The sequence below is a fragment of the Vanellus vanellus genome (assembly GCF_965231255.1).
Source record: "Vanellus vanellus genome assembly, chromosome: 2".
Lineage (NCBI taxonomy): Eukaryota > Metazoa > Chordata > Aves > Charadriiformes > Charadriidae > Vanellus > Vanellus vanellus.
Window position 1 is genome coordinate 2,543,794 of NC_138906.1, and position 27,317 is coordinate 2,571,110.

The 27,317-nt window shown below is 44.0% G+C and overlaps 1 protein-coding gene across 2 annotated transcripts; it reads left to right on the forward strand.

The window, feature by feature from the left end:
* The first annotated feature begins 249 nt into the window (after positions 1 to 249).
* SNAP47 (synaptosome associated protein 47) lies at positions 250 to 24,686 on the forward strand. 2 transcript variants are annotated; one of them, XM_082479021.1, is made up of 4 exons: positions 250 to 801; positions 6,272 to 6,756; positions 10,727 to 10,857; positions 22,041 to 24,686. In XM_082479021.1, the coding sequence occupies exons 1-4, from the start codon at positions 305 to 307 to the stop codon at positions 22,185 to 22,187; spliced, it is 1,260 nt and encodes a 419-aa protein (XP_082335147.1). In that variant the 5' UTR covers positions 250 to 304; the 3' UTR covers positions 22,188 to 24,686. The 2 variants fall into 2 exon arrangements, with proteins under 2 accessions (XP_082335147.1, XP_082335148.1); XM_082479022.1 differs by lacking the exon at positions 10,727 to 10,857.
* Positions 24,687 to 27,317: the final 2,631 nt, after the last annotated feature.

Here is a 27,317-nt window from a genome sequence, read left to right on the forward strand (position 1 = left end):
AGTCCTCTTCAGAAACGGTGAGCCTTCCTGAAGGAAATATTTGGATGGTTAGGGAAGATTACCAAATTTTGTAACCCATCCATACGTATTTCTAAATCTGTCTTGGGTGCTCACGTGAAAGGTTACAGTGAAAGTACTGGAAGCCAGCTGTGGATGGAATTAATTACTTATGAGTGTTTATAACATCAACTTTTATACGTTGCTAAGGATTCTTGCATTATTTTTTTTTCCCTCTTTTATTCTAGTTTCTCCTTCTGGCTTTGAGAGCGTTGCTCTTGTAGAAGAGGATCTGAACGGCGAGCTGATGAACGAAGACATACGTATCCATAGCTGGCCTTGTTCTTACTACTTGGACACCAGCAAACAATGGGTCTCTGGCAGACTCTCGCTGACCCCTGTTGCGATCAAGTTTACAGCTGACAAGACTGGGGAGCTTTTGGTCAACTTCCATCTTTCTAGTATCGGTGAGATCAAGAAGGAATCTTCAAATTTAATCTTCAGCTCCCTTACCATCTTAGAGAAGAATACCAAGCACTGGTTCAGTTCTCTGCAACCCAACAGAAATGTGGTCTTCAACATCCTTGAGCACTTCTGGAGGGAGCAGTTGCTGTCAAGCCAAGGCGCAGGAGCAGAAGCAGCAGCTTTGCAGTCAACAAAGGGAAAAGAACTGACGGGGTTATTGACTGGGTCACAGAAACGACTGGAGGACACAGCAAAAGTGCTGCATTACCAGGGCGAGCAGTTTGATAACATCATGAAAGGGCTCAACAAGATCGAAGGGGATATGGATGTAGCAGACAGGTATGATACTGTAGCATCCTCTGAGCTAAGCAATGCTTGTGGTATTGTGTTGTTTATACCGAAATTTATGGGGCGGATCCACAGAGGTCTTTAGGAAACTAAACTGTTGACTTTCACTTAAAATTTAAGCCCGTGATGGTCTTTTGCAGGTCTAGTTCTGTTACAAGTTGTTTCTGTATTTCTGTTCTCCCTTCTGTGTGACATGTTTTCACCCCGGTGAAGTTGTTTGTGTATATATACCCTTCCTCTTTCCATTAAATAACTTTTCAAGCCCTTATGACTTTCAACCACAACTGGCAGAAATGGTCGAGATCTCCAAAATATTAACAACCTATAAGTTTTGAGAGAGTTGGCAACAAGTTAGGGCGCAGAGGTGCAAATTAATGTCCCCACTGAAGGACAAGGTATGGCATTCAGATTTTTATTAGATGTCCTAGAATATGCATAAATGAAAAACAGTGGAAGTTGAGTTTGGTTAATATTGCCAATAATTTATTGTTAATAAAACCATCTTGTTTTGCTGTTCCGCAGCAAAAACAACCACAGTTCTGCTTTTCTGGTTCTTGTCAAAGGAAACGTTGACTATGGCAGGTGAGCCACTGATTTGAAGGCAGTGTCCTCGAGTTATCAGGACACAGCTGCTAATTAATCTTTAGTTCCAGTAGATTGTACTCCTTTCTCTGTGCATAGAAGTCAGCTCTTGAGGCTGCTTTTTGCGTACAGAGTGTGTGTAGTTGAGGGCTTTATATTTGCCCTTTCCTTCACAAGAACTTACTACACGCACCAGGGAGGGTTGGCTCTGCGGTGCGGATGTAGTCAGGGAAATGGCTGTAGAAACAGCGCTCCCTGATTTGTGCTGTAAAACTGCACTGCTTTTAACCTCACATGGAATATCCCCTGCCTTTAGGTCTAGGTGGAATAAATACGTTTTGCGGAAAAAATGAGCAGTATTGAGCAGCACTGAACTGCTGAGCTTTGCTGGAGAGACAGTACTTGTCTATTTGCAGTAATCTCAATCAGGTATTTAAGCCAGTGTAGTAAAAAAATTAGCCACCAAGTGCTGCCTTTAGACAACTGAAATAAGAGATTTGGAGCACTTTTGAGATGTTGCTTAACTTTAGCTGTTGCAGGACTCGGTGTGAATAGTAAATGGTTGGTGTCTTAATCAGAACGTTATGACTTTAATGATTAACATTCAAAGTGAATTATTCTATGCTGTTTTGTATGCGGCAAGTTGGATTCGCTAGCAATCAAAATAGACAGTAAGGTGAAGTGTAGTATTGTAATGTTTGAAGATATATAGCTATGAGTGTCTTTGTGGAAGCTCTGACACCTGCTCTGACACCTGCATGAAGAAACAAACACAATAAAGTTCAAACTAGTTGTTTTTGGAAGAAACCTCTGTTTTCAGACGGATATCATGTCTAAAAGAAAGTGTTGATTTCACAATGATTCTGGTGATATTCTCCATATCCTTTAATGAAAAGCCAAGATAACTGAAAGCTTCAGCAATAGCTTTTAAAATTCTGTAGCAATAAACAATGAGTAGGAAAATAAATACCTGCTCATTGTTTTTGGAAGAGAGTTTTGTTTTGGGTTAAGATGCACTGGGAGGTATTATTTGTCCTCGTGAGTCTGAAAAGCTCGATGCTTTGATTTAAAAATGGAAAAATAAAGGAAGGCATTGACCAAATGTTAGCTGAGATTCTGTTTTATATACAGTATGAGGAGTTTGGCCAGCTTGCTCGCAAGGTAAAACGCAGCCCAGAATCTGTTAGCCAAACTGTGTTATAATTGCACTATGCTTTTTGGAGAGTTTTAACACTTAGTTTATTTGCATGTTTGGTGTGTGTGTTTTTTCTCATAAAGCTGCTTTTCCCCCTCCCGCCCCCCCCCCCCCCCCCCAGTGTCTTCTCCTAAACTGAAGACATCTTTCTTCATGTCCCTAACCAATGTAGAAACTGGGGAAGACCATGACTGAAGCTCATTTGATTGTTGCGTATTAGGGAAGTCAGACTATTAGCACAGATAATTATGTCTGTTAAGACTCTTTGCCTCTTGCTTTCTCTAGAAACTTGATGAGAAATAACTACATGCAGGACCATTTTGCATGTGAAGCAGATTTTGTGCAGAAGGAAACGAACTTTTGTGTCTTTTACTTCAGGGTTGTATAAGCGACACCAGTTTGGTGGTGGTATCTTTTCTAAAAAGAGCCAGGCCCCTTTATCTACTTTCGTATGTTTAAAACTGTGATTAACTTTATCTTGCCTGTATGTGTGGGCTTTTTTGGATTATTAATTCTGTTCTTGTGTATGCCTGGGTATATACAGCTGCTTTCAGTGGAACTGTGTGCAGATAAGCAGAGCTCTGCCTGACGTGCTAGCAGATGTTCAAAGACCAAAAATAAACAGAAAGCCAGATTCACTGGTTCCTTTTAATATATTACTATTAGAGGACAAGGTACTCTGGTTGCAAATTTTCGTTTGTATATAAGGTCCGGTCATATAGTTTGTTGATACAGAGGGGCGACTCCTCTGTGGAAGGCCAGAGAAGTTGGCTGGAGCCTTTGTTAGGACTGTGGAGCAGAAAAATCTTGACTGTAAATCAGGCATTGCCCAGTGCAGGATGTCATTCCCTGGGGAAAGAGGGGAGGAGGTGGGTGAGGGGGTAAAGTGATAAAAATTAAGGCTCCAAGCTATCCAAAACAAGTTACCACAATGTAAACGGAGGTTTAGACTTGTCATGTTGCAGCTGCTTTTCAGTAAGTGACCGCACACGCTTTTCTCACCGTGAATGCGATGAAGCGAACACATACTGCGGTAGGAATTAATGACTTTTCACAGGTTAAGACACAGGCATAAGCTGTTGTTGCCCTGAAGTACCTTGTAACTCTTTCATACACCGAGAGGACAGAAAACATGCTTTGTGTTCTGTAGAAATGAGATCAGGTAATTTGTTTCTGTGTAGTTACAGCAGGTAGGTTAAAGCACAGCTTTTAATTTGGCAGATGGTGTGTGCTAGCAGAGCCTAGGGCTTGTTCGGTTATTCTCTGTGTTGAACTTAAGTTGAACCTCATAGTTTCAGAATTCAGCCCTAAATCTATGATACTGTGCCATTTCAAATTCTGTTATTGTAGAACTTTCTGTTATATCTCCTTTGGTCTGTTCCCCCCTTGTTTTTAAAGGAGTGTCACAGCATTTTCAGAGGGCAGCGGAGGGCTCCAGACCCATTACTCATCTTGCATGCTATCTACATAAATATCTGATGTTCATGCTTTAGTTGGGAGTAGATTCTTGGAACAATTCATTCTGCCTCCACTATCCATGAATTCAGTGGCCGACTACCAATATGACTTTTTCTGCTTTTCCTAGCAGATTAATTTCTTTAAGTAGGTCTGTTTTGAAGCCGGTGCAGAACTTTGATGGCTAGTAAACAAAGCATGTTCAGTTAGAGCTTCCTCTTTCAGATTAAACTTTGTCTGCAGCCAAATTAAACAGGACTTTAAAAGTCTTCTGTAGCCGCACTCTGATTCTGTCATGGAAAATAAATCGTTACAAAAAGTATCTTGAGAGGAGCACTGCTGTGATGCATATTTCATCAGGCAGTACCTTTCTAGAGTAAACTTAAAAGCAAATTAAATCAAGCTGGTTCTCCAAAATAGCAGTCAAGCAACAGTACTTTGTGTTTTGGTCGGATAAGGCTTGCATCTCTGGGATTTAAGTCAGTAAATAGTCTTTTGTAGCATCAGTAAGATCACAGTGTTTCATTAAAGATTCTATTACATGTGGTCTGGCTTCATTAGAAGCATCTACTGCAACTGCTGTGCTGGTGGCACATGCCTAACCACTGCATAGTCTTTAAGGTATTTGTGAAGTGCGAGGGACACAATTCTGGTCTGGGTTGAACATCCTTAGAGCTTTTTCTTTTTTCTTTGGTTTAAACGGAACCTCTTCCCTCCTGTTGGTTAACTGAGAAGCCATCTGTGCCTGCAGAGATGGCTCTCCTGTTCTGCTCAGTGACTGATGGGTGGGTTGAGAAATCTCCATTTAAAACATCCTGATCTGGCTGGTGGTCTGCAGGCCGGTTTGGTTTGTGGGATGCTTCCAGCCAGCTCACTGGTGTTTTCCACTGGGGACTGGATAGGGTTGTTTGAACAGTGGATGCATCCCAGAGGGGTGACTTGCCTCTTCCTATGCCTGCCTGCAACTGGAGAGGAGCTGTTTCGGCTCAGGTGCGAGGTGGGTACCGGAGGCTGCTGGTGGGTGAGACAGGAAGTGGCTGGTTGTATAGTTGGGAGGGAGCGGGGGTGATCTGAAGTTACTGTTGACTGCACGGGGAGATCTAGTTGGCCCCAAAATATCTTTACAGCCACTGAGTCTGAGTCATCCTGAAATACAGGATGCTCTGCTAGCCGGATGGGTTTGGGTGATGGCCAGAGGATGAGAAGAGAGTTGGAGAAATGGAGCATCATAGGTGCTGACTGTGGCTCTGCCCCTGACTCTCATCTACACCTGGAAAGGGATGCTAACAGATAGACAGCACAGCGCATGGAAAATCAAACCAAACCCACCACCTTTCCTCTCATTGGCATTTTTTCTTTGGTGGGGCTTAGACCTGAAGACATCTGTGATTGTGATCCTTTCTTGGGAGAGGACCCCAGAAGAGGGGTATGGGCTGTACTGATTGAAAATCCAACAGAAGAATAGTGTCCTCCTTATCATTGATTCTTCCTATCAGCTCGTTACATCTTTCTTGCCTGCAGCTGATAAAACTTAGGTCCCTGCTTAGGTGCATCTTCTTGCATAGAAATAAGAGGCTGTGTTAGTTCTGGCTGTACAGTGGTCTTCCTTGGGAGCAGTTGCTTAATTCCTTCCTAGAGTGAGTCAGGTTATCTTTTAAGCGAAGGCAACAGTTTGCCAGCCAGGAGATCTGTCTCCTTCAGGAGCTACACCAACACTGACGGCGAGGCAGATGCTGGACGCCAGTGGGCAGTCTCTGCTGGGCTTTTCAGCCTCAACCTTGCACTCTTTGTGTTTTAACTGGCAATGGGAATTTGGAAGTGGGGGCAAAGCAAAAGGTGGCATCAGACTGTGGGGCTGAGGTATAAAGGAGCAGAAAAAGGCAGCGGTGATGATGGCCAAGTGCGGAAACATTGAGGTAAAAGGCAGTGTTAGCTGAAGAACAGATGGGTGTAAATTGGCCTGAATAAATCCAGTTGGAAGTTGGACTTCTTACATCAGAACAGTGAGATTCTGGGACCGCTTTCCAACGTGTTAGCAAATGAAGAAAAGCTGGTTTTTAAAACGGATGGATCCTGGTGAGCTGTGAATAGGTTTGAGGGACGAAATAACAGAAGGCTGGATTGAGTATTAAGAAATCTTTGTGTCTGCGGTAATTTGCTTTGAACTGGTGGGGTAGCACGACCCTCCTACTGGCTTTCACTCTTCTAACACTCTCTTTTCTCCGCTAGGTTGTTGACTGAGCTCGAATCTCCTTCTTGGTGGCCGTTTAGCAGCAAGCTCTGGAAAGCGCCATTGGAAACCAAGCCAAAGGAAACTGCCACAGTTTCCGATTCGAAGAACCAGGAAGGAATCATAATTAGAATTCCAGTTATTATCACCCACAGAACAGACTCAAATGTCAAGCCAGGAAAACTCACGCTCTTCGCTTCTGGCCTGGAAATCAGTGACTGCAATTCTCAGGTCATTCACCGGTTTGAATCAAAGGATGTGGATGATATCAGAGTTCATACGCCATATGAAATCAGTGTCCGACAGAGATTTATTGGGAAGCCTGACACCTCTTACCGGCTCTTGTCAGCAAAGATGCCGGAAGCAATCCCCATCTTGGAGATGCAGTTTAGCAAGAAGATACAGTTTTTAGAAGATGCCCTAGGATTTGTTGGTGCCAGGAAGTCTCCACAGGTAGATTTGGGGACATCCATTTGGCAAGCAGGTATGTGACAGACAAAGCAATCCATCTGTAAGCAGTGACACTAGCACTAAGTGTTTTGAAGCTGTTTTCAAACTCCAAATAGTGTATAGTATTTTCAAGGCAAATCCTCTCCCACCTGCCCCAACGGTGAGACCATGCTGGTGGTAAAAGGCAAAAAATAACTGCTGGGTGACTTTAGGCCCTCTTGCCAAGAGGGAGAGGGTAGAGGTGACAGAAGTGTGTGGCCGTGTTTGAGTCCAGTTGGATTTGCTTTCTTCCAACTACATTAGCAAAACCTGTGACTGCAGATGCTGAAGCTGAATGTCCCTCGGGGGCCTGGCAGCTGGAACATGCCAAGCCCTCTTTAACATAGCGCTCTCAGCTGGTGTTATCACTAACTCCACACCACTTTGTGAAAGGATTAGCTTGGTTTGAGTTTCATCTACTGGCCTGTGTTTTAACTACAATGTCATTCTTTTTCCGGTGGTCACCAATTCAATATTGTGCCACTCTGTGGGGAAGGGTCATTAGAAATCCGTTCTTCCCTCCTGACTGCGTGCTTCAGGGTCCTCTGTCACTGCTGTTTTTCCTGTGTCAGTTTCTACCTGGAAGCATATTTAGACCTGTTGTTTAGTTAATCCTATAACGTTTAAAACAAATTTCCAGTCCAGCAAGTTTTTAAATAACATATGGGATAAACATCATGTTAGTTTTCATAGTTAATTAGTAAAAAAACAGAATTTTGTTATTTGAGAAGTTCAGGTGTTTGGATTTAGGAGATTTTTGGTCTCAGATTAGGTAAATGCATAGTTTAATCATTTTAAGAAAACATGGAAAAGACTGAAACCCTTTCACAACAATAAGAATGACATTCCTTACTGCTATTATTTCTTCTAAAATTCCGGGGAGGGTTGTTTTTTTTGTTTTTCGTAATCCGACCCTGAATTCATTTGGAGAACTGGCAAATTTTTGTCTGTTAGGAATTTATTTCTCTCAACATGCCTGAATCTTCTTTTTTTTCTTAATTGTTAGTGACAAAAGAGCAAATTGGTGGAGGGATTTTATTGCCCAGTATATTAGAAACAAGTAGAAAAATAATACAATAAAACAATAGATGAACCTATTTCTGTGCACCAAGCTAAAACTGGACTTCAGCAGGGAGGATAATGTCCTCTTGTTGACGAGTCAAGGGCCATAGCTTGGAAAAGCTTGTTAATTTTTAAGGAAGTAGGTCTTGGGCATCTGGCACTAAAATGTCAGCCCAACAACTTAGAGGAAAAACAACCTGCTGGTTTCTTAAGCTCTGAGTTGTTCCAGCAAATTGGTGTTCAGTTCCTGATGGTCTTAAGGCTGGTTACATAAAATAATTGGATATACAGCCCTACTGTGCTTAATTTCCCACTGCTGTGCTCTGTTTGCATCTGAGTCAGTGAGTCAAGGATATTGCTCTCCTACCCCCACCTGCATTTTCACTGTTTAATTTGGAAATGTCAGTAAAGAAAACTGGAGGTTATGGAAATCCTGACTTCTCCAGCTCCACCAAAACCCTTGTTTGTTCCTTCCCAGGAGTCTGTCGCCGTCCGTCTTCTGTCGCAAGATGGCAGTCACGGACTGTGTTTTAACCTCTGGTTTTTTTCCATGGCTGCTCACATGGTGGAAATACTGATTTTTTTTTATTTATTTATTTTTTTCTTTTTTTTTTTTTTTTCCCCTAAAACACGGGGGGGGGGGGGGGAGAAAGTCTGTTATGCATGCCTGCCTCTGTGTGCACATAAAATATATGTGTCTATTTTCAGATAGCGAATGTTGATTCAGAGACTTATAGGAGAAATATCCGTGCAGAGGAGGTACATCTGTCTCAGCACACTGGCTCGTAACATTCTTTGCCCTCGGTGGCGCAGCTCAGAGACGTGAACATTTCCACAACTGCCACACTCTCATCTGGGTCCTGTCTGTTTATACTAGTCCTCCCTTAAAGCTGTGCCTATTGCACATTGGTATAAGTAAATACAAAAAAACCCTCATCTTTCCGAAGAGTTTTGGCTTGATTCCACCTAGAAGAGGAATTTTTGAAGAGTTTTATACACACTAGATTATCTGAAAGTATTTTTAGCTGCTTTGCATGTCTTTTCTGCCTGTATTTTTGGACCAAGCCGCAGTGGTGTTTAAATGCTCAGGACAGAGCAGCGAGGTTTGTTTTGTAACAGAGGTTCTTCTGTACCGAATCAAGCTTTCCTAGCCAATAAAGTCCTCGATAATGGTTGATAACAGCTACCCCGGATTAAAAGGCGAAAGAAATCCCACAGTGCATCTGCGGTGTAACAATCTGGGCCAGTGCTGTCTTAATCCTGTAGCTGAAGACTGGCATTCACAGGTTTTTTTATCCCTTTCGAGGCTGCTGATTTTTTTCCTTCTTACCCCTGTGACCGAATGTTCTCATTATTATGAGTTTCCAGCCCTTTGTTCAGAGGTTTGGTAGCTTCTCGTCCTCACATGGTGGCAGTGGGTGTCGCAGTCCAACTGGGTGTAACAAAAATGAAACAAAAATTGCTTTTTAAATGTTTCTGCCTTTCTATTCAATTCGTTCCCTTTTTTTTAAAAAAAAAAAATAAAAAGGCAACCTAGAAAATTGCTGGGAAATGCCAGATCTCCTTCCTCAATCCATTCTTTTAGTGCACCTTTGTCATATCCCCCTCCTGTTCTTGTCCTCAGTGAGATTAATGGAGTGGAATGGATAGATTTCTTGGTCTTAATGAAAGAATTAGCATATGTTGACACTCAGCTGATAAGAAACACAAAGAATCTCGTCTGGCTATTTGCTGCCATGGGAAGGTCTGTCATTCCCTCCCCACTTTGAGGGAGACCATGACAGTAATTTACCATAAGTAGCATTTTTCGGTGCCTGGTTCTTAGCTCTTGTGAATACAGAGAGCATTTGCACGGGATAACGCTAGCACAGTGAATGACTTGCTTGTCTTGACAGTGTCTGAGTTCAGCGACTCCGGGGCTGATAACTGAATAATTCCAGGGATTATGAGTTTGCGGTAATTACTTGCGAGGGATTTAGGGTTTGGTACGTTTGGGTTAGCTTTTGTCTCCCTTTTCATGGGGAAGTAACGCTATCCAAAGCGGTCGGGTGTACACCGTCGGTTGGCCAGCCAGCTGGGCACCAGCTCTGCGACCTGGCAGAGAGCTCTGGCATCCAACGCGCTTTCTGCCCTGATGTACATAAGAGCTGCTGTCGTTGTCCTGTCCTGGGTCAGGCCGTGTGCTCACGGGTGGCAGCAGTAGCGTTACCTTCCTTCTTGGTACTTCTTTAAGTGGGAGAGCTTTGGAGGTGGTTGAAGCGCCTCTAGGAGCCAAGATATGTGTCTCGGCTGTTTGCAGCAGAAATAACCACCTTTCCTTGCAGCACGTCCCTGCTACCCTACTGGGTAGTATCAAATACTGCAATAAGAGCTGAAGCTTTAAATAAAGGACGGGTGGCACGTTACACGAGGGATTGTGTCCATGCTGCTTAGCTGGAGGTGGCTGTTAGCATCAGCATTGCCCTTCTGTTTCAGGGGTTTGCTGACTTGACTCTTGGGCTCCGTCCCTGATCCATCACTTGTAAATTCTTTAATTAAAAAGAGAGAGGAAGCAGCAGGTGGAGAATCATCGTTTATTTGATTGGGAGTGTGTTGCTGCTGCGTCACTCTCTTTTCAGGTGAATCTCCACGGCCTCAGATGAACCCGTTCTCCAATTGTTGCCTTTAATAATGTCATCTCTCGGCAACCTGGTCACCTCTAGGTTAGGTTGTACAAAATACAGCTCGAATCCTTTCTAGAAGAACATAGTGTAACGGGCAAGGTTGGGTTAGGCTACTCTGACTGTGCTTGTCCCCTCGCAAACTGCTGTGGAGCAAAGCAAAGATCAACCAGTTTGATTGAGCAGTGGTCCTCCCCATCGGTACAGGAGATGGCGGTCTGACCACGGGAATTTCTCTTGCAGCCACAGGACTCCTGGGAGGAGTGGCGCAGCCCAGCTCTCCGGTGGGAGGCAGAGAAGGGATGGACAATGACCAGGTTCAGCTGCAGACGCAAGAGAAGATCTCCCAGGAAGAAGCAAAAGAGCTGAAACAGGTATAAGTTGAGATAACTTTGATAAGAGTTGTTTCATGCCCTCTTCTTCCTTAATAACATGCATTTTCGTCATCAGAAACGTAGTCCTTGTCCTCAACAAAATATTCCTCTCCCTAAATTTAGATGGGCGTATTTTAAAAATCAGTTAATCGAGCCTGTGATTAAAATACACTGATAACCATATTTGTCTTTAACTGTTTTGAACAAATCAGGGTTATCAGCAAAATATATTAAGTGATAGGATTATAACCCAAGGAAAATCCTTAATCATAACCTGTATTTTCTGAAGATTAAGTAGCTTAACAATTAAATAATTTTCAGCTTTTTTGTGTTTTTCCTATGCTATCCTATACTTTTTAGTAAGGAGTAGTTATTCGATTTCAGAAACATACACAAAGCTGAACAAAGTGTTTTATAAACACGCAGAGAGAACTTGTAGCTAGGAAATAAGTACGCAGTCCAGCAAATTAATAAAGGGGAAGTAGGTTGGAGATTTTACTAGAAAAAGGTATTTATTTAAAGTAATCCAGTCCAATATTGTTCCCTTAAATGTCTCTTTAATGAATTTCTTTCATAGCTGATGTTCAGAACGTTTAGTGTAGAGTCCCTCTTTGTAGTATGTGGCTGATCTGAAACAGTGAACCAACTGGAAGAACGAAGGAATATGGTTTTAGTGGTTTTTCCATTAAAATAGGTTTGCCAGTGGTGATCACAGCCACATCAGAAGATGTGGTTGAAGGTTAAACTTTATTCTTGATATATTTTTTTTTTCCATCTAGCATCTTACTCTCTTTAATATTCCATCTGTAGTGTGGTGATAGCATCATGTGAATTTTCTGCTAATTCTGTTGCCTCTTAGCCAAACCTGCAGTTTTCTAGACCCCCTTCTTTTATTTTATTGTTGACAATTAGGAATACAATTAAGAGTCACAAGCTCTTAGTAGTGACTTGAGTGGTTATAAATGAAAACTACATGCAGAAAAAAATATCCATTTATTAAAATTAACCAAAAGACAGTTGGGTAAGTGAGAGTTTAATCTTTGCAGAAGGTTAATTTCAGAAGTTTCTGAAACTCTCTGTGCTTATGGTGGACTAGAAATAGTGCTAAATGGCCAGTGTTATTTAAAACAAAACAAAATGCTTTCAAGATTAACTAGAGCTCAAAAGACAATTCTGGTATTTATTTATAACACACCAAGCCAAGAATTTTTAAGCCGGTTAATGATTTGGGGTGAGCTTGTGTGGGGTAGTGCAGGTGCAGAGAGGATCCGAATGCCAAACTGACAGGCCACGAATTGGCTTGATTTTCTCCCAATAATTGCTGAGCACCTGTTCCCTGAGAGTCAGGCCCGTTTAATCATCATTCCGGTCATTAATAAATTTAAGCTACGTGCTGTAATTCCTATAAAACTCCTGTTCCTTTTCCTTATTAGGAATCACTGCATAAATACAGTTTTAGACCAAACTTGCTTCTGTAATCAAAATATGATCGAGATGTTTTGACTGAAATATCTTATTTGGGCTTTTTCAAAAACAAAACGGAGCATTCGCCATTTAATCATTCTCCCTTCTTCTCAGCTTTTAAAGAGCTTATCTCCACGATCTGTCATTTTATCAAAAAATAAGCTTTTTCTGAAGCAATGTTGACCTTTTGGAAGATTTTAAGGGAGAGTGTTTCTCAATCGTAGTTGTACAAACAGCAGCAATCTGTTATTCATGCATGCATACACTTTGTGCAGCTGTTATGTATTCAGAAGGGCTAGTTATTCCTTCCTTAAATGTCAGCTTTTCAGCACTATAATTCGGATTTGTAGCCAGACCCAAAAAAGCTAAATACGGTATGAAGGTTTATCGGTCATGGACTACTATTGAAGAGACGTTTTGCTACGCTTTACAAAAAAAAAAAAAAAAAAAAAAGGCTGTCTAGGAACTGCTTCCCCAGGGCCAATTCTTGCCTGTTGAACACCAACCTTTGTTGATGCTTGATCTTATCAGAGCAGTTGGCTGTGACTGGAGAAGCAGAGGAAATGTAGGACGGGGAGTTCAGCATCTTCCAACGGGTCTTGTGAATGGGAAATGGAGTCTCTCATCGTGTACAGACCGCTGTCTCTCCAGCTGCTCCCAGGAGTTGGGCAAGCGCCGCTTTTTCTCATTGCTCTAAAGTGCCGAGCAGAGGGAAATAGCTCAGGATCTTTCGGTTCTGTTAGGAGAGAGTGTGGTGAGCTTTGCAGGGGAAGAGTAAAGATGTGGAAGTGCAGAAAAGTGTGATTGAAACAGGAAGTTCCTGCCAGTAAAAGCGGATTTGAAAGGAGATGGAGGTTGGGATGTATTCTAATGGGGTTCAAGGGCAGCATCGTGGTAAACACCATACAAAGCCTTTGAACTGCTGGAAGCATTGAGATGAAGATCATAGACTCATAGAATGGTTTGGGTTGGAAGGGACCTTGAAGATCCTCCAGTTCTAACCCCCCTGCCCTGGGCAGGGACACCTCCCCCCAGCCCAGGTTGCTCCAAGCCCCTTCCAACCTGGCCTTGACCACCTCCAGGGATGGGGCAACCTGTGCCAGGGGCTCACCACCCTCAGAGTGATTTTTTTTTTTTTTTTTTTTTCCTAATATCTAATCTAAATCGAAGTCTTTCCTATGCTGGGGGCTCCAGAGCTGGACACAGTACTCCAGATGGGGTCTCACCAGAGCAGAGTAGAGGGGCACAATGCCCTCCCTTGACCTGCTGGCCATACTTCTGATGCAGCCCAGGATGCAGTTGGCCACTTGGGCTGTGATCGCACATTTAAACTACATCTGAGCAGGACGTTTAATGCTTATCTAAGGCATGTCAAGGCTTTATCTAAGGTTATATTTTCCATATTCAGTCATTTTATAGTTGAGAAGTGGGTGAAGTCCATAAACAGAAAGCAGGGCAGGGAACCAAGAGCTTTGTCTCATTTCCAGCTGTGTGTCCTTAAGCAGTCAGATGTGAGCTAAGTTTGGGGTGCTTCTTGCTGAGGCGTAGCCTGCTGCGTTGTCCTCTTTTCTCCAAACGTGCCTCATCAGTGAACAGTGTGCATAGTCATCTTAGCCTGCAGCGTGGGCTCGTCTTTCATCAATGCAGTTGCTCCCAGAGAGCTTCTTTGCACTGTTTCAGTTCAGCTCCGCTTTGGGCATGAGCAGGATGAAGGTTAATCACTAATGCAAAGCATTTAGAGAGCGAAGGGGGAAAACAGTTACAAGTGCAAAGCATTGATGTGCACTGAAGACAATGACACTTGTGGCATCAGACTTCCATGAATGAATGAAAGGTATTTTAAGGTCCTTAAGGTCCTTATGTTGCTAACTGCAAAGTTTTCCTGAGCAGTTCTTCCTCTCTTCCTCTCTTGAGGATTATGATCTTTTATTCTTTGATTATCTGTAATGCAAGCACTTGTTTTTAAAGAAAACAAAATCACAGAGCCCGGAAGAGCTCGTCTCTGTCCCCATCATTACGTGTGATATGAGTAAGTCCAGCAGAACTTTTGAAGTTGGAGAGGGAAGAGGCATTTGTGATGAACAGACAAATAGTTGTCGTTTCTCATCCCCTCTCCTCAAAAACAAAGCACTTGCAGTAATAACAATAGATGTTTTGCAACGGGAATTGTTGAGTGATACTAAATTCCCTCCATTAGAGCTGGAAGCCCTGAGCGGACTGCAGTTGTGACTGGGTGCCTGAGTAAAGGACCTCACCAGGACTTCATGGAGGGACGTTTAAGTTAAAAACCGCAGAGTTTGTGGCGGTGCGAGCTGTGTTCCTTAGCTGTGCTATAGAGATGGAGAAAGAAGCCTACGAAGTTCCTGTGGTCTCTGGCCGAGCCTCTGCCTACCGCCTCGCTGTGGCTGACATAATGGCACCGGGTGTGGGAGGGGATGTGATAATATTAGCTTAAGGGCTGTGGTCGAGGAGGAGGGGGGGGGATTCACTAAATTTGAATTTATTTTGCCAAACCAGTGCTTTCTAATTTCCAAAACCGTTCCTGCCAAAGAGCTGTTGCCCTGATACTTACTGTCTGCAGATGGCATATGCCATGAAGACAGAAATAGTTACAGAATTAACATTTTTAATACATCTGCGAAAAAAAAAAAAATGCATCCCAGTGCGTATCTTTAACATTTGCATCCTCAATGTCTTCTTGGGTTTAGATGGTTCCATTTCAGCCCTTTGCTACTTTCACAGTCTTCTCAGTGTTTATTTACCCTTTTATCATGCCCTCGTCTCAGGAAATCACAACTGTTAGGTCAGAGGAAAAGAGTTTTGTTGAGGAACTTGTTCATTCCAAGTGCTAAATACCAAATTTGCTCATGGGATGGCTTTGTTCCATGGCCTATAGCGATCCACAGACAACTTGATCTGAACAGACACGTGTAATGACCATGCCCCGCGTTTATTTTTTGGAAGGCACAATATGGGGAGGGAACTGAGGTCCTCACAATTAATGCTTTGTATTTGCTTGTGCGTAACTTGAGTATTTAATAGTACCAAAATAAAAGGTGGTAGTTAATCCTGTGGAGCTGCTTGAGTATTTTTTTTCCAGAGAAGGCCAGTAGCGTGTTAGTGGCACCGTGAGTGCTTAGTACTCCCTGAGAAAGTAAATAAAATCAGACTTCTGCGTCAGTCTGAGAAACAATATTGGGAGAAATCGGCCACTAAGAATAAGGTAGTAAACAGTGACCCTTCCATACTATCTGAATAGCCACTGGCTCAAAAGAGCTGCTGCTTTAAAATTTGTTTGCTTTTGTGTTATTCAGGTACAAGGGACCTGTTGTCCTGTCAAACCTGCCTTTTCCAGTGTTTTCTGGGCTCAGAAGTTTTACGCTACAAGAGACAGCCTGATTTTCCAGAGCGGGCAGAAACGTTTTTGGCTAGCGGCTGCTGTCGAGTTTGGCTGTTTGTACACCAAACGCTACTCTGGCTCAAGCAGAAGCAACGTCTGTGCTTTTGCATAGCTACAAGCGAGCGCTGATAGCAGCAATCCCAACCAGGAAGCGTGTTAAAACAACATTAAATTCATAGATTTTTATTATGGCAAGTTGCACTTATCTCATGAAGCATTGACAAATGCCCTCTAGTGAACTGCATTGCTGTGGTTTCAGATGTTTCTGCTCTCTGCTGTCTCTCTGCCCATTTCCAGGTGCAGCAGGAGAGGATGTGGACAGCCTCTTAATATTTTCAGTGCCAGATTACTCAATTTAATCCCTATTGTGGGCTTGATTTTACAACGGGACTATGAATTGGAATATTTTAGGTGTTGTCCCCCCTTCTTGGTCACCTGCAGTGTGTTCAGCACAGAGGTGAAGCGCGGTATTAAATCACAAGTTATCGCTGTCAAAACCTCTGTTTGCACCCTAGTTCAGAGTACTGCAAGTGACAGTTCTTTGTTTCCTAGTAACAGGTGAATTTGGCTGGGGAAGCGGCATCCAAGGGCTGTTTCTGGTTATATGTCTGCTCTAGCATTCAGACCTCAGTTGCTCAGGGATAGTGGAGTGGATCTTGGGGAGGATTTCAGGGAGCTCAAACTTCACTTGGCAATGCTTCCTGCACGGTGATGCTTTCTGCATCTTATTTGTACTGCGGGGTACTCAGCGTGTTGAGACAGTAGATGGAGTTTTGCAAGCTTTAGATAAATTGCACAGTTATGATGACATCTCAGGACCCAAACCAAACTCAGGTCTCCATTGTAAGATCTTTAGGTGTTCTGGTTTGAGAATACCACAACACTTTATTGTCATTTAGACAATTATTCTATCGCCCAATGACCCCTCCCCACCCGGGAAGGGGAATTGGGAAGAAATCAAAGAAACCCGGGGTTTGAAATATAGACAGATTTAATAGAATAAGACTAAATAACTAACATTAATAACACTAAAGACCTAATATTGATCCTGATACCAATACAAAATATACAAAGATTATACTCAGCCATCTGTATCAGTAGGAAGCTATGCACTCCCAGCAGGGGACAGTAATGTGGGACACTGGGAGCGCGGTGGCTCCGGGAGGAAGGGAAGGGCTCAGGGCTGCGGCACCGGGGCAAGAAGTTCTCAGGATCACAGCCATCGAGGGAGAGAGAGCTTCGCAGCAAACTTCCTAATTTATATTGAATGTGATGCTCATGATATGAAATAATCCTGTTGGCCAGCTTGGGTCAAGTGCCCAGGTCTCACTCCTCCTCATTCCTGCACCTGGTGGACTCAAAAACACTGAGACCTTGAAGCCCACACACCGTAGCTGGCTGTAAAGTAAATATTTTCACAAATTCAGACACTAGAGTTGTCTAAAAGTGCAGTTTTCCCCAGCATTAGAAGAGAAATCAGTCCTGTGTCGCTCGAACCAGAACATTAGGGTATAATCTCTGTTTGTACAGTGCCTGATGCTTTGGGTTTAGGTCTTTGGGTGGTGTGGCAAAGTGATAACGTAATGGGGCTCAGCACTGAGCAGGTTCACAGGCTTGGAGTCCTCTCCCATCACTGCATCTGTGTTTACTTTGTGATGGTTTCCAGCAGAGGGTGGTCACCTCAGCTCCTGCTTGAACCGAAGTAGAGAGAAACGAGAAGTGCTTGAACTCCTCCTTAAGCAGGTACATAAAATAAAGGAGATAAAGCACGACCTAAACTGCACTGCGTTGTTTAGGTCTCCATAGTCTATACAAGAACATGGGGTACATAGCTCAGATGGACACCTCTTCTCCCAGCAAAGCCCAAGTCTTCTGTAGTTGAACGCTTGACACAGGGTGGATTTGGAGAGCAATGACAAATTTGCTTCCTTGTTTTTTACAGTGAGAACTCTGTGCGTGGGAATATTAGGTAACTTGCCTGAATTCGCACAGCAAATCTGCGGCAGAGCCATGGGGCTAAGTCAGACTTTCCAAATTATAATCCGGTGGCATAAATCTGAGGCTGTCTCAATGTGAGATTGACCAGTGCCCGAGGAAATGTGCCTTTTAAATGCGTCTTTTGATGGGCTCGTACCTGCTGTTTGGCTTTGTGTAACAGATAGAGTTTCACGCTGAGTTTTCATGTCTTGGTTCACCGTCCAAATTACATGCTGGCACAGAAGACGGCGCTGCTCTGAGCAGCTGACAGAACTGGAGCAGTGATAACTAGACATCTTGCCATCGTTTTGCTTTGCAAAAATAGTGACCAACTTTGGCCAGACTTCAGATTCCAGTAAGTCTCTCCAGCAAGCTCTGTGGGCTGTGCTGGAAAAGCATCTTAACCATTTCAGGTCCTGTTGGATAGAGTAGCAGCACTCAGCTTCAACAGTGGAAGATGCTGACAGACCAAGGGTTAAGGGATTTATTACCAGACTCTTAAGCAAAGAGAATTAACAGATGAAAGTGAGCCGCTTGCCTTTTATTTTTTGTATGTGAGTAACCACATCGTCATCGCCCACTGCCTTTCAAGGCAGAGCCTAATTGGCAGGTGAACTGAGCAGAGCCCTGTAGGCAACCGAGTTTCCATTTTACTGCTTTCGTATTTTAAAAGCTTTGCTGTTCTCAACAATCGTGTCTTTTTTCTGTATTCTAAATGCTAAGTGCGCTCTAATGAATGCAAAGCCTATCAAAAGCGATCTGCTTTGAAACTAAAAATAAACTGTTTTTCGTGGCAAACCTGGGCTTTTTACGGCACAATTTTGATTTACAAATAAATCAGGTGCCTCTTGGCGAGGTGGGGAAGGAGAAGTGTCCCTGCTTCTTTTCTGCATCCTTTCGTGCCAGCCCCTGCTTTGCTGCGTAGCTGTCTTGGAGACTTGCACTGTGTGTCTCCATGTTCACCTTATGTGCCCGTGTCAATGGGTTTCCTGAACTGAGATGTGCCGGGTGAGGACATGGCTCAGGAAAGCTGAACTCACCCAACTGCTAAGGGTGCTTGATGATAAACCTCCGAAAGCTTCTGTTACAGCAGAAGGTGGACGTGTCGAATGGATGGAGGGACCATTCTGGAGCACGTGTCAAGCCATGATCTAGAAAGCATCGGCAGACACTGCTTCTTTTGTTGTGCTGTGCTCAAAACCAAGTTTTGGGATGCTCTCAGATAAAGCTTTTTAGTAAACTTGCTGAAAAAGTGTCAATGTGGACCATCTTTAAATCATCTGCAAGTGATGAAGCACATGTCTTTCGCTGCCACCCTTTAGGATATACTGAAGTAGTGAGGTCTCTTCTCTCTTAAACTAGTATAAAGAATTAAAAGTTTATTGGAGTGGAGGCTGAAACCCTGTAATCTTCTCTCAGCTCAACATTGAAGCTGGCCCTCATCTTAGTTGGGTGGAGTGGACCAGAAGACCTTTGGAGGTCTTTTCCAATCTTAATTATACTGTGACTTTATAAATGGTAGGAGTCATTTCATATAGCACTGGCTACATTATTTTGTGTGTTTATATATTACATATATACAAAAAACATATGCAGAAGAAGCTCAAAGGAAGAACTAAGGTAGAGCTGCCTCTGAACTTCCCATTTCAAAGTAGTAAAGTTAATTCCTCAGGAGAGGGGAGACCTTATTTCAGACCTGTGTCCTGAATCATACACATGATAAATCTGATCATGTCTTTTTTCTTCTTGGTGCTTATCCTACACACATCTACCACCTCCAGTTTGTGGAATTACGCTTTCCTGTTACAGTGAAAGAACTTGAAGCATTTCATTTGGGATGGAAACAGAGGGTTTTTTAACTTGTAGTTTTGGTAAGAACAGAAGAAGGTAGATTAAGCTTGAGCCATGGTTTGTTTTGTATTTTTGCTTTGGCAGCCAAATTGCAAAACCAGTTATTCTCACAGCTGTATTTCTAACTGCTTGTGATTTATGGAAAGAGCTGAGAGATGTTTAAGGAGATAAATCTCGCTACTGTGGCTGACGTCCAGCTTTAGTCAGAGCATTTTGTCTGCACAAAATTCCCCTGCTGTTCCAGCTAGATAGGATGTTCCTTGCTGCTCTTCTCCAACCAGTAATTTGCATAGCTGCAAACGATGGGACTGCTGTGGTATTCAGCCCCACAGGTGGATGAAGGGGCTGCTGACGTTTCACAGCAGCTTTCTGGGAGCTGATTACATATATTCCAAAAGGAAAACAAGAAAACAGAGTTCACCAGTTGTAATGAAAAAAATAAAATTAAACATATACCGAGTATAATTATTTTCTCCTATTTTACCAAAAGCCATGGATTTATTTTGTTAGACAGGCTGCAATTCTGGTATCTTCAGTAGCGTTAACTGGATGCTCAGGTACCACAGCAGCTGATGTTGTGGGATGGCGCTGGATTTGCTTTCTCAGTCTCTTTTATCACAATTGATTGGATAAACTGCTCTTATTAAGCAGGCAGTGTAAGGATATCCTCTTGGATCCTTCTGTGGATGCCTAAGGAAGCAGATCATGCTCTTGTGAGACCCCACCTGCAGTACTGCGTCCAGCTCTGAGGCCCCCAACATAAGAAGGACATGGACCTTTTGGAGCAGGTCCAGAGGAGGACATGAAGATGCTCCGAGGGCTGGAGCACCTCTGCTGTGAGGACAGGCTGAGAGTTGGGGCTATTCAGCCTGAAGAAGAGAAGGATTGGGGGAGACCTCAGAGCCCCTTCCAGTATCTGAAGGGGTCTGCAAAAAGGCTGGAGAGGGTTTTTACAACGGCATGCAGTGATAGGGCGAGGGAGAATGGCTTCAAACTGGAAGAGGGGAGATTTAGATTAGATATTAGGAAGACATTTTTCACTCTGAGGGTGGTGAGCCCCTGACGCAAGTTGCCCCGAGAAGCTGTGGCTGCCCCCATCCCTGGAGGTGTTCAAGGCCAGGTTGGACGGGGCTTGGAGCAACCTGGGCTGGTGGGAGGTGTCCCTGCCCATGGCAGGGGGGTGGAAGTAGATGATCTTCAAGGTCCCTTCCAGCTCTAACCATTCTGTGATTCTATCATGTAGGCCAGCACTGACAACCCTTTTAGGATCTGAAGCAACTGAGAAGCTGGAGTTCCTGTCAGTATGATATGGTGCTTCCAGATCTCCCTCCGATACATCCGAGGGAGGGCAGCTGAGGCTTGCCTGTCAAGCAGGTGCTTCCAGTTCCTGCAACCAGGCTTATTAAGGGAGTAGCCACAAGAGGGAAGAAAAGGCAGTGATATAGCTCATACCTCGGACTGCTGCTAAAAGGAACCAGTGTTACAGGGTAAGGAATGAAGACAGATTTTTCTTGCATTGGTTGGACCTCTGCGCTTGGACTTGGTTGTGTGAACGGATGAAAATTAAAGTTGAGTAGGAGTTGAGTTGAGTCAGTGCGTGGTATCATTGTGGATGTCTCCTGGCCTTAAGAACGCATCAGCCTGGCTTTCTGCTTTCACTTTAGAGCCTTCTGCCCTGTTGGGACCACCATCGATAGGGTTTTTCAGACAACAGGGTCTCCTCACAATCGTGGTGTTTGCTCAGGGTGTTTGCTTACAGCCCCGTGTATGAACAGGAATTTGCTAAGTGTAGGGTAAATCGGTTGATGTGTGATATGACGCAGCCTGGAGTAGAGCTGTAGCCGGTGCATCTGTTGTTTCTCATCTTGGGTACAGCCTGAGCCTCTTGGCCGCTTCACCACATAGTACCACACCACCCTCCAGTCCCTTGAAAATCATTTATTTGGTTGCCCAAGTCTCACTTTTGCCCTTCTGCTTCATCCGATGACACTTCTTTCTTTAGTGGATTGGAGTAAAATGAGGTTTTCTGTCTTTTGACCTTGTCCCTGCCTAACCTCTCTGTGCCTTCAGCCTCCTGGTCCCCTTCTGGCTTTACACCAGCCGTGCTCTCTCTCCGCGTTGGCTCTCAGCGTGCGCAACCTGCCGGGATGAGCTACTGCTCCAAGATGCAGGCAGACCAAGGAGATGGTAGCAGAGCCAGCAAAAGTCTGATGTTTACACTGATTTTTACTTCTAATTTATTTCCCTCCCTGATATAACCCTAACAATTCAGATTGGATTTTTCTGGTCTTCAGTTCATTGTTTAATTCATCCCAATTCAGCTGATGGGAGGAAGACCTGTGTCTTTTCACCAGCGCGCTTCAGGGCAGAGGTGCCATGAAACGTTTGGATCGTTTATAGCAATGAAATAACTAATTGCCGCGGGTCTGTTAGATTTCTCAAAGAACCGGCTGGTCGACGGCAGAAAGCTCTCAGTCTTTTCTTCTGACAGATCCTAAAGAAACTGAAGGGCCTTGCCTTGGAGACGGAAGCCGAGCTGGAGAGACAGGACGAAGCTCTCGATTCCATCACTACCTCCGTGGACCGCGCCACGCTGAATATTGACAAGCAGAACCGCAGAATAAAGAAACTAACGTAGCGCCCGCGTGAGCCAGTGGGGATGGTGTCGGGAGGAAGAGGAGGGTCGGGAAACTGTACTTTTTAAGACTGTTTCTTTAATAGACACTTCGATTGCGTGGGAGGTATTTGCAATATTGTCTGGATTATGCTGCTGCTCTTGTCAGGTTCCTGAGGGTTTTGAAAATGCTCCCAGACTTGGCTGATGTTTGAAGGCTGTTTTAGGATTAAAAAGGCTGAGACTTTTAATTGTGGTGAAACAATGATAGGGGATTCTTTACGATAGAAAATCTGTAAATATGAAGGGATGTGATATAATCTGAATCAACTTTTATGTGCTTTTTTATGTTGCTGCTTTTGAATTTTTTATTTTTTTTTTTTACTGCAATGAAGAAGTGAAGGAGAAATGAACTGCATATGAGACTGCTTTAGATGATTACAGCCTATTAATTCTCTCTCAAGGTCTTTCTTTATAATAGTTAATAGCCCAACTAAGGGCCAGATGTCCAATTGCAAGTCGTTGAGGCTTTTTTTTTTGTTGTAAGTTAATGCTGAGGTGAGCAAATAATGGTGATAAAACCTTGTGTTCCCTGAGCAAATAGTTTTAATAGGTTTCAATCATGGTTTCAATATACTGAGAAATTTTATAAGGGTAATGAAGACTTAGTGGCCACAGCTGTCTGTTGCCATGTCCTGGGAAATCAAGAGAAGAGGTTAGTTACTGTGCATGTATTGGTAGAGACGTCTACTTAAAAGCAGGTTTGGGTTTTTTTGCCATTTTAAAAATGTTTTGCTTACTGAAGTCACTTATAAAAACTAAGTGCCGAAGTTAAATACATGCTTCTGCTTTCCAAAAAGGGACTGCTGATCTTCAATGATTATCTGCACGTTTTTGTGCGTTTTATTTCTCCTCTTTAAAATGCACACCGAGTGAAGGAATTAATTTTTGGTGTGGAGAAAGTAATTTTCTTCACAGGCGAATTTATCCAGTTCTTGGAGTTTGCCATTTGTATCCCTCATTTACACGCAGTGGATTTATATTTTTGGTAATAGTCTGACGTGGGATGCAGCGTCCTCAGAGCATTGCAAACATAGCGTTCACTTAGCGTGTGGTGCCTGAACACCACGTTGGGTCTGGGCTGCCACATCTCTGATGGATGTTAGTGGAAGGTCTCTTGTCCCTTTGCTTCCCTGTCCTTCATTTTCCAAGGATCTCCCTACTGTTTGTCTCCGGCTCTCTAAATGGGAACTTCATGAGTTGTGCAGAGCATCGTGTGGGATTTGTATGTCTCCTCCAGATTCACAGGCTGAGGGGCTGACGGTCAGAGCTGTAGACGTTTGCCCACACCACGTTTGAGAGTGGTGGTACATCCATCTAGCTTGTGGCTTTTCGTTATTTGCACTCACTGCACTAACTGGTGAAGCATTTCAAGACTTCTTGTAGCCCTGTATTTCTAAAATAGAAGGGAATACTGGCGATAGTTGTTTAATCGGTTTTGTTGAGTTTACAGTTGGCTCCATCAAGACTGCAGTGGAGACCTTTTTCCCTCCTACCTTACTTGATACTGTATAGGAGAGATTCAAGGTGATCCATACATCTCTCACCTGTGGCAGAGAACTCACATTTCATCAATTCCTACAGTTTAGCAGCTATTTTAGTTCAGAAGTAGCTGTTGTAATATGTCGTCATCTTTTTTTAAAAGTGTTTTTATATTAAAAAATTCTTCTTGTATTGCTGTCAAATACAACACTTTTGGTGCAATATTTTTAACTAGTGAAGCTTCGAACTGTTTATTCCATTGATAGCTGATGTACAGTTTTCCCGTTGCAGAGTAATTCAGCCAACCTTAAAGAGAGACACGCTAAATCACGTAGAGTATGTTGTTTTCAAGACCTTACTCTACCTTGTTTTGTATTACTTCATATTAGTTTGTTAGTATTGGAGTAAAGTGTACTTCTGCACTGCAAGTTCTTAATTTACAGTCCAAGTTGTTACTGGCATGCACTTTACTTACTTGTTGAATACGGTGATTATATATACCTACACTATGTACTGTGAAATAATATATTGTCTGGGGTTCTCTTGTTTGTTTCCGATACCCAAATCACTGTTGTTTTACTGTGAAAGAAAGATATGTTTACACAACTAATTATTTCATTAATTTAAAAGTGTACTTTGCACAAAAGGTCTGTTACCTGAGTCCGGCGCTGACTGGGAACCAATCTCGGAACTGAATTAGCGCAAACCAGGATTGCCAAAAGTAAATACTAATTACATGGTGTTTGGTTTAGCATTCTTTGTGCCATACTTTTTATTGTTGTGGTTTTGAGCACTAGGTGTTGCATCTGATTCGGTATTTCGTGGTTTGTGTAAGTCCAACATGTCCACGCTAAAGCAAAAACAATTGTAATATCATTTGTAAGAAGTGACCCGTTCTAGAGCTGTGCATTAGCTGCATTTCATGTGCCCACAGGACTTAGAATCTGTAATTTCTTCTTATTAAATATCTTGGAATAGTGATCTTCTCTCTTGTATTCACTTGGCTGAGAAGCTGCAGTAAAAACTCCTCCCTCCACCCCCTTGTCGTGCTGTGGAACAGAATTTAATGTCGTGTTTCTTGTAGGGTTAGGTTTTAGGATAGGCTTTATTTTTTTTAATTTGAAAAAAAGGGGAAAGAATTAACTGGTGGAATCATAGAATCACAGAACGGTTTAGGTTGGAAGGGACCTTGAAGATCACCTCGTTCCACCCCCCTGCCCTGGGTAGGGACACCTCCCACCAGACCAGGTTGCTCCAAGCCCCGTCCAACCTGGCCTTGACCACCTCCAGGGATGGGGCAGCCACAGCTTCTCGGGGCAACCTGTGCCAGGGGCTCACCGCCCTCACAGGGAAAAATTTCTTCCTAATGTTTAATCTGAAACTGCCCACTTCCAGTTTAAAGCCATTTCCCCTCGTCCTATTGCTACATGCCCCAGTAAAAAGTCCTTCCCCAGCTCTCCTGTAGCCCCTTTAGGAACTGGAAGGCTGCATAAGGTCTCCCCGGAGCCTTCTCTTCTCCAGGCTGAACAGCCCCAACTCTCGCAGCTTTTCCTCATAGGAGAGGTGCTCCAGCCCTCGGATCATCCTTGTGGCCCTCCTCTGGCCCCGCTCCAACAGGTCCATGTCCTTCTTATGTTGAGGACTCCAGAGCTGGATGCAGTACTCCAGGTGGGGTCTCACGAGAGTGGAGTAGAGGGGCAGAATCCCCTCCCTCGCCCTGCTGGCCACACTTCTTCTGATGCAGCCCAGGATACGGTTGGCCTTCTGGGCTGCGATGGCACACTGCCGGCTCATGTCGAGCTTCTCATCAATCAGCAATTGAATGTTGAATGTTATCAGCTATGCTCAGTGGGACAATGAAGTGGGTGAATGTCAGCCTGATGTACACGGCGGCTGGTGCACCATCCTGGAGAGCCGCACAGGAGCTGCTCCAGCGCTCAGAGAGTGGTCAGAGAACGGCTCAGACATGTCATGGGTTGACCAGCCGCTTGGTATGCAAGTAGAAAGATGTTACTCTGATCAAGACTTTCCTTATTTAATAATACACCTTCTATTATTGCCAGAAGTGCTTTGAGCCTCCCAAGTTCCCTCCTGCCTTAAGCCCCAGCACCGTTCTTATCCACATAATGTCGCGGATCTGGACCGATGCTCCGTGGGGGAAGATGCAGCAGGTAACATGTGCCAAACAATATTCTTGTGCTTCGTTCTTTCCTGCCATAATTGTTATCTATGCGAGGCTGAGACATACTTCTGGGATAAATTTTGCCTTTTCCATGCACAGTTTATTAGTTCTTTGCGGGTCTTTTCCTACAATGTGAAAAGTGGAGGGCTTTGTCTTTAAGAGATATGAGAAAAAAAAAGCTTATAAAAGTGATTCTAACCTAAAAAATAAAAAGGTTTTACTTGGGAAAGCTTTTCAGCTCCTGCAAAACGGAACTAGATTGTACTGTATCCTATGGTAGGTGTGTGTTCATGGCAGTGATGAGTGAGTCTGAAGTGACCGGAGCTTAAATATATTTCTGTATGGGAGTTTAAACGTCTCCTGCGGAACCAGTGAAACGCTGCTAATAAACACGGCACTTCGCAATCCTCAGACAAGTGGCATAAGGAGCTTTTGTTTTTTTCAGGCAATTAAATTAATTTAACCAAAGCCTCATAATGGCTGTCTGTGTTTCCGAAGCCAGTGCTTTGAAACCACTGGTATGCTCTTCACAGACGGAAACGGAGCAAAGCTGCTCGCAAGTGTTGCAGCCTTCCTCTGGGAAGAGCGTTTGGGAGAGAAATTGGCTGTATTCCCTTTTTAATATGACAGACCGTGGCAGCAGCATCCTTTGCCTCTGCTCGCTGCGTGTGAGCGACGGCAAACCTCAGCTCAGCTCAGGAGGGGAAAAAAGAATTTGGTAATCATAGGTTTTACAGCTGGGCTTTGTAGAGCAGACAGTGCTCGGACCACCTCCCGCCCCAGGCTCGCGGCTTTCCGACTCGCAGCTTGGCACGACGCTCCTAATGGGACCGCTTGGGCTATCCAGCGTGGACCCCCTGCAGCAGTACAGGTTGGGGGATGACCTGCTGGAGAGCAGCTCTGTAGAAAGAGACCTGGGAGTCCTGGTGGACAACAGGATGACCATGAGCCAGCAATGTGCCCTGGTGGCCAAGAAGGCCAACAGAATCCTGGGGGGCATCAAGAAGAGTGTGGCCAGCAGGTGGAGGGAGGTCATCCTCCCCCTCTGCTCTGCCCTGGTGAAGCCACATCTGGAGCACTGTGTCCAGTTCTGGGCTCCCCGGGTCAAGAAGGACAGGGAACTGCTGGAGAGGGTCCAGCAAAGGGCTACAGAGATGATGAGGGGACTGGAGCATCTTTCTTATGAGGAAAGGCTGAGGGACTTAAAGGCTGCCCAGAGGGGGGGGGGGGGAGTCTCCCACTCTGGAGCCATTCCAAACCCACCTGGATGTGTCCTGTGCCACTGCTGGAGGTGCCCCTGCTCTGGCGGGGGGTGGGACTGGGGGAGCTCCAGAGGGCCCTTCCAGCCCTCACCAGTCTGGGATTCTGTGATACCAGAGAAGCTTCTCCTTGGGTCCAGTGCAGGGAGGCTGTCCAGGACCCTTTTGACT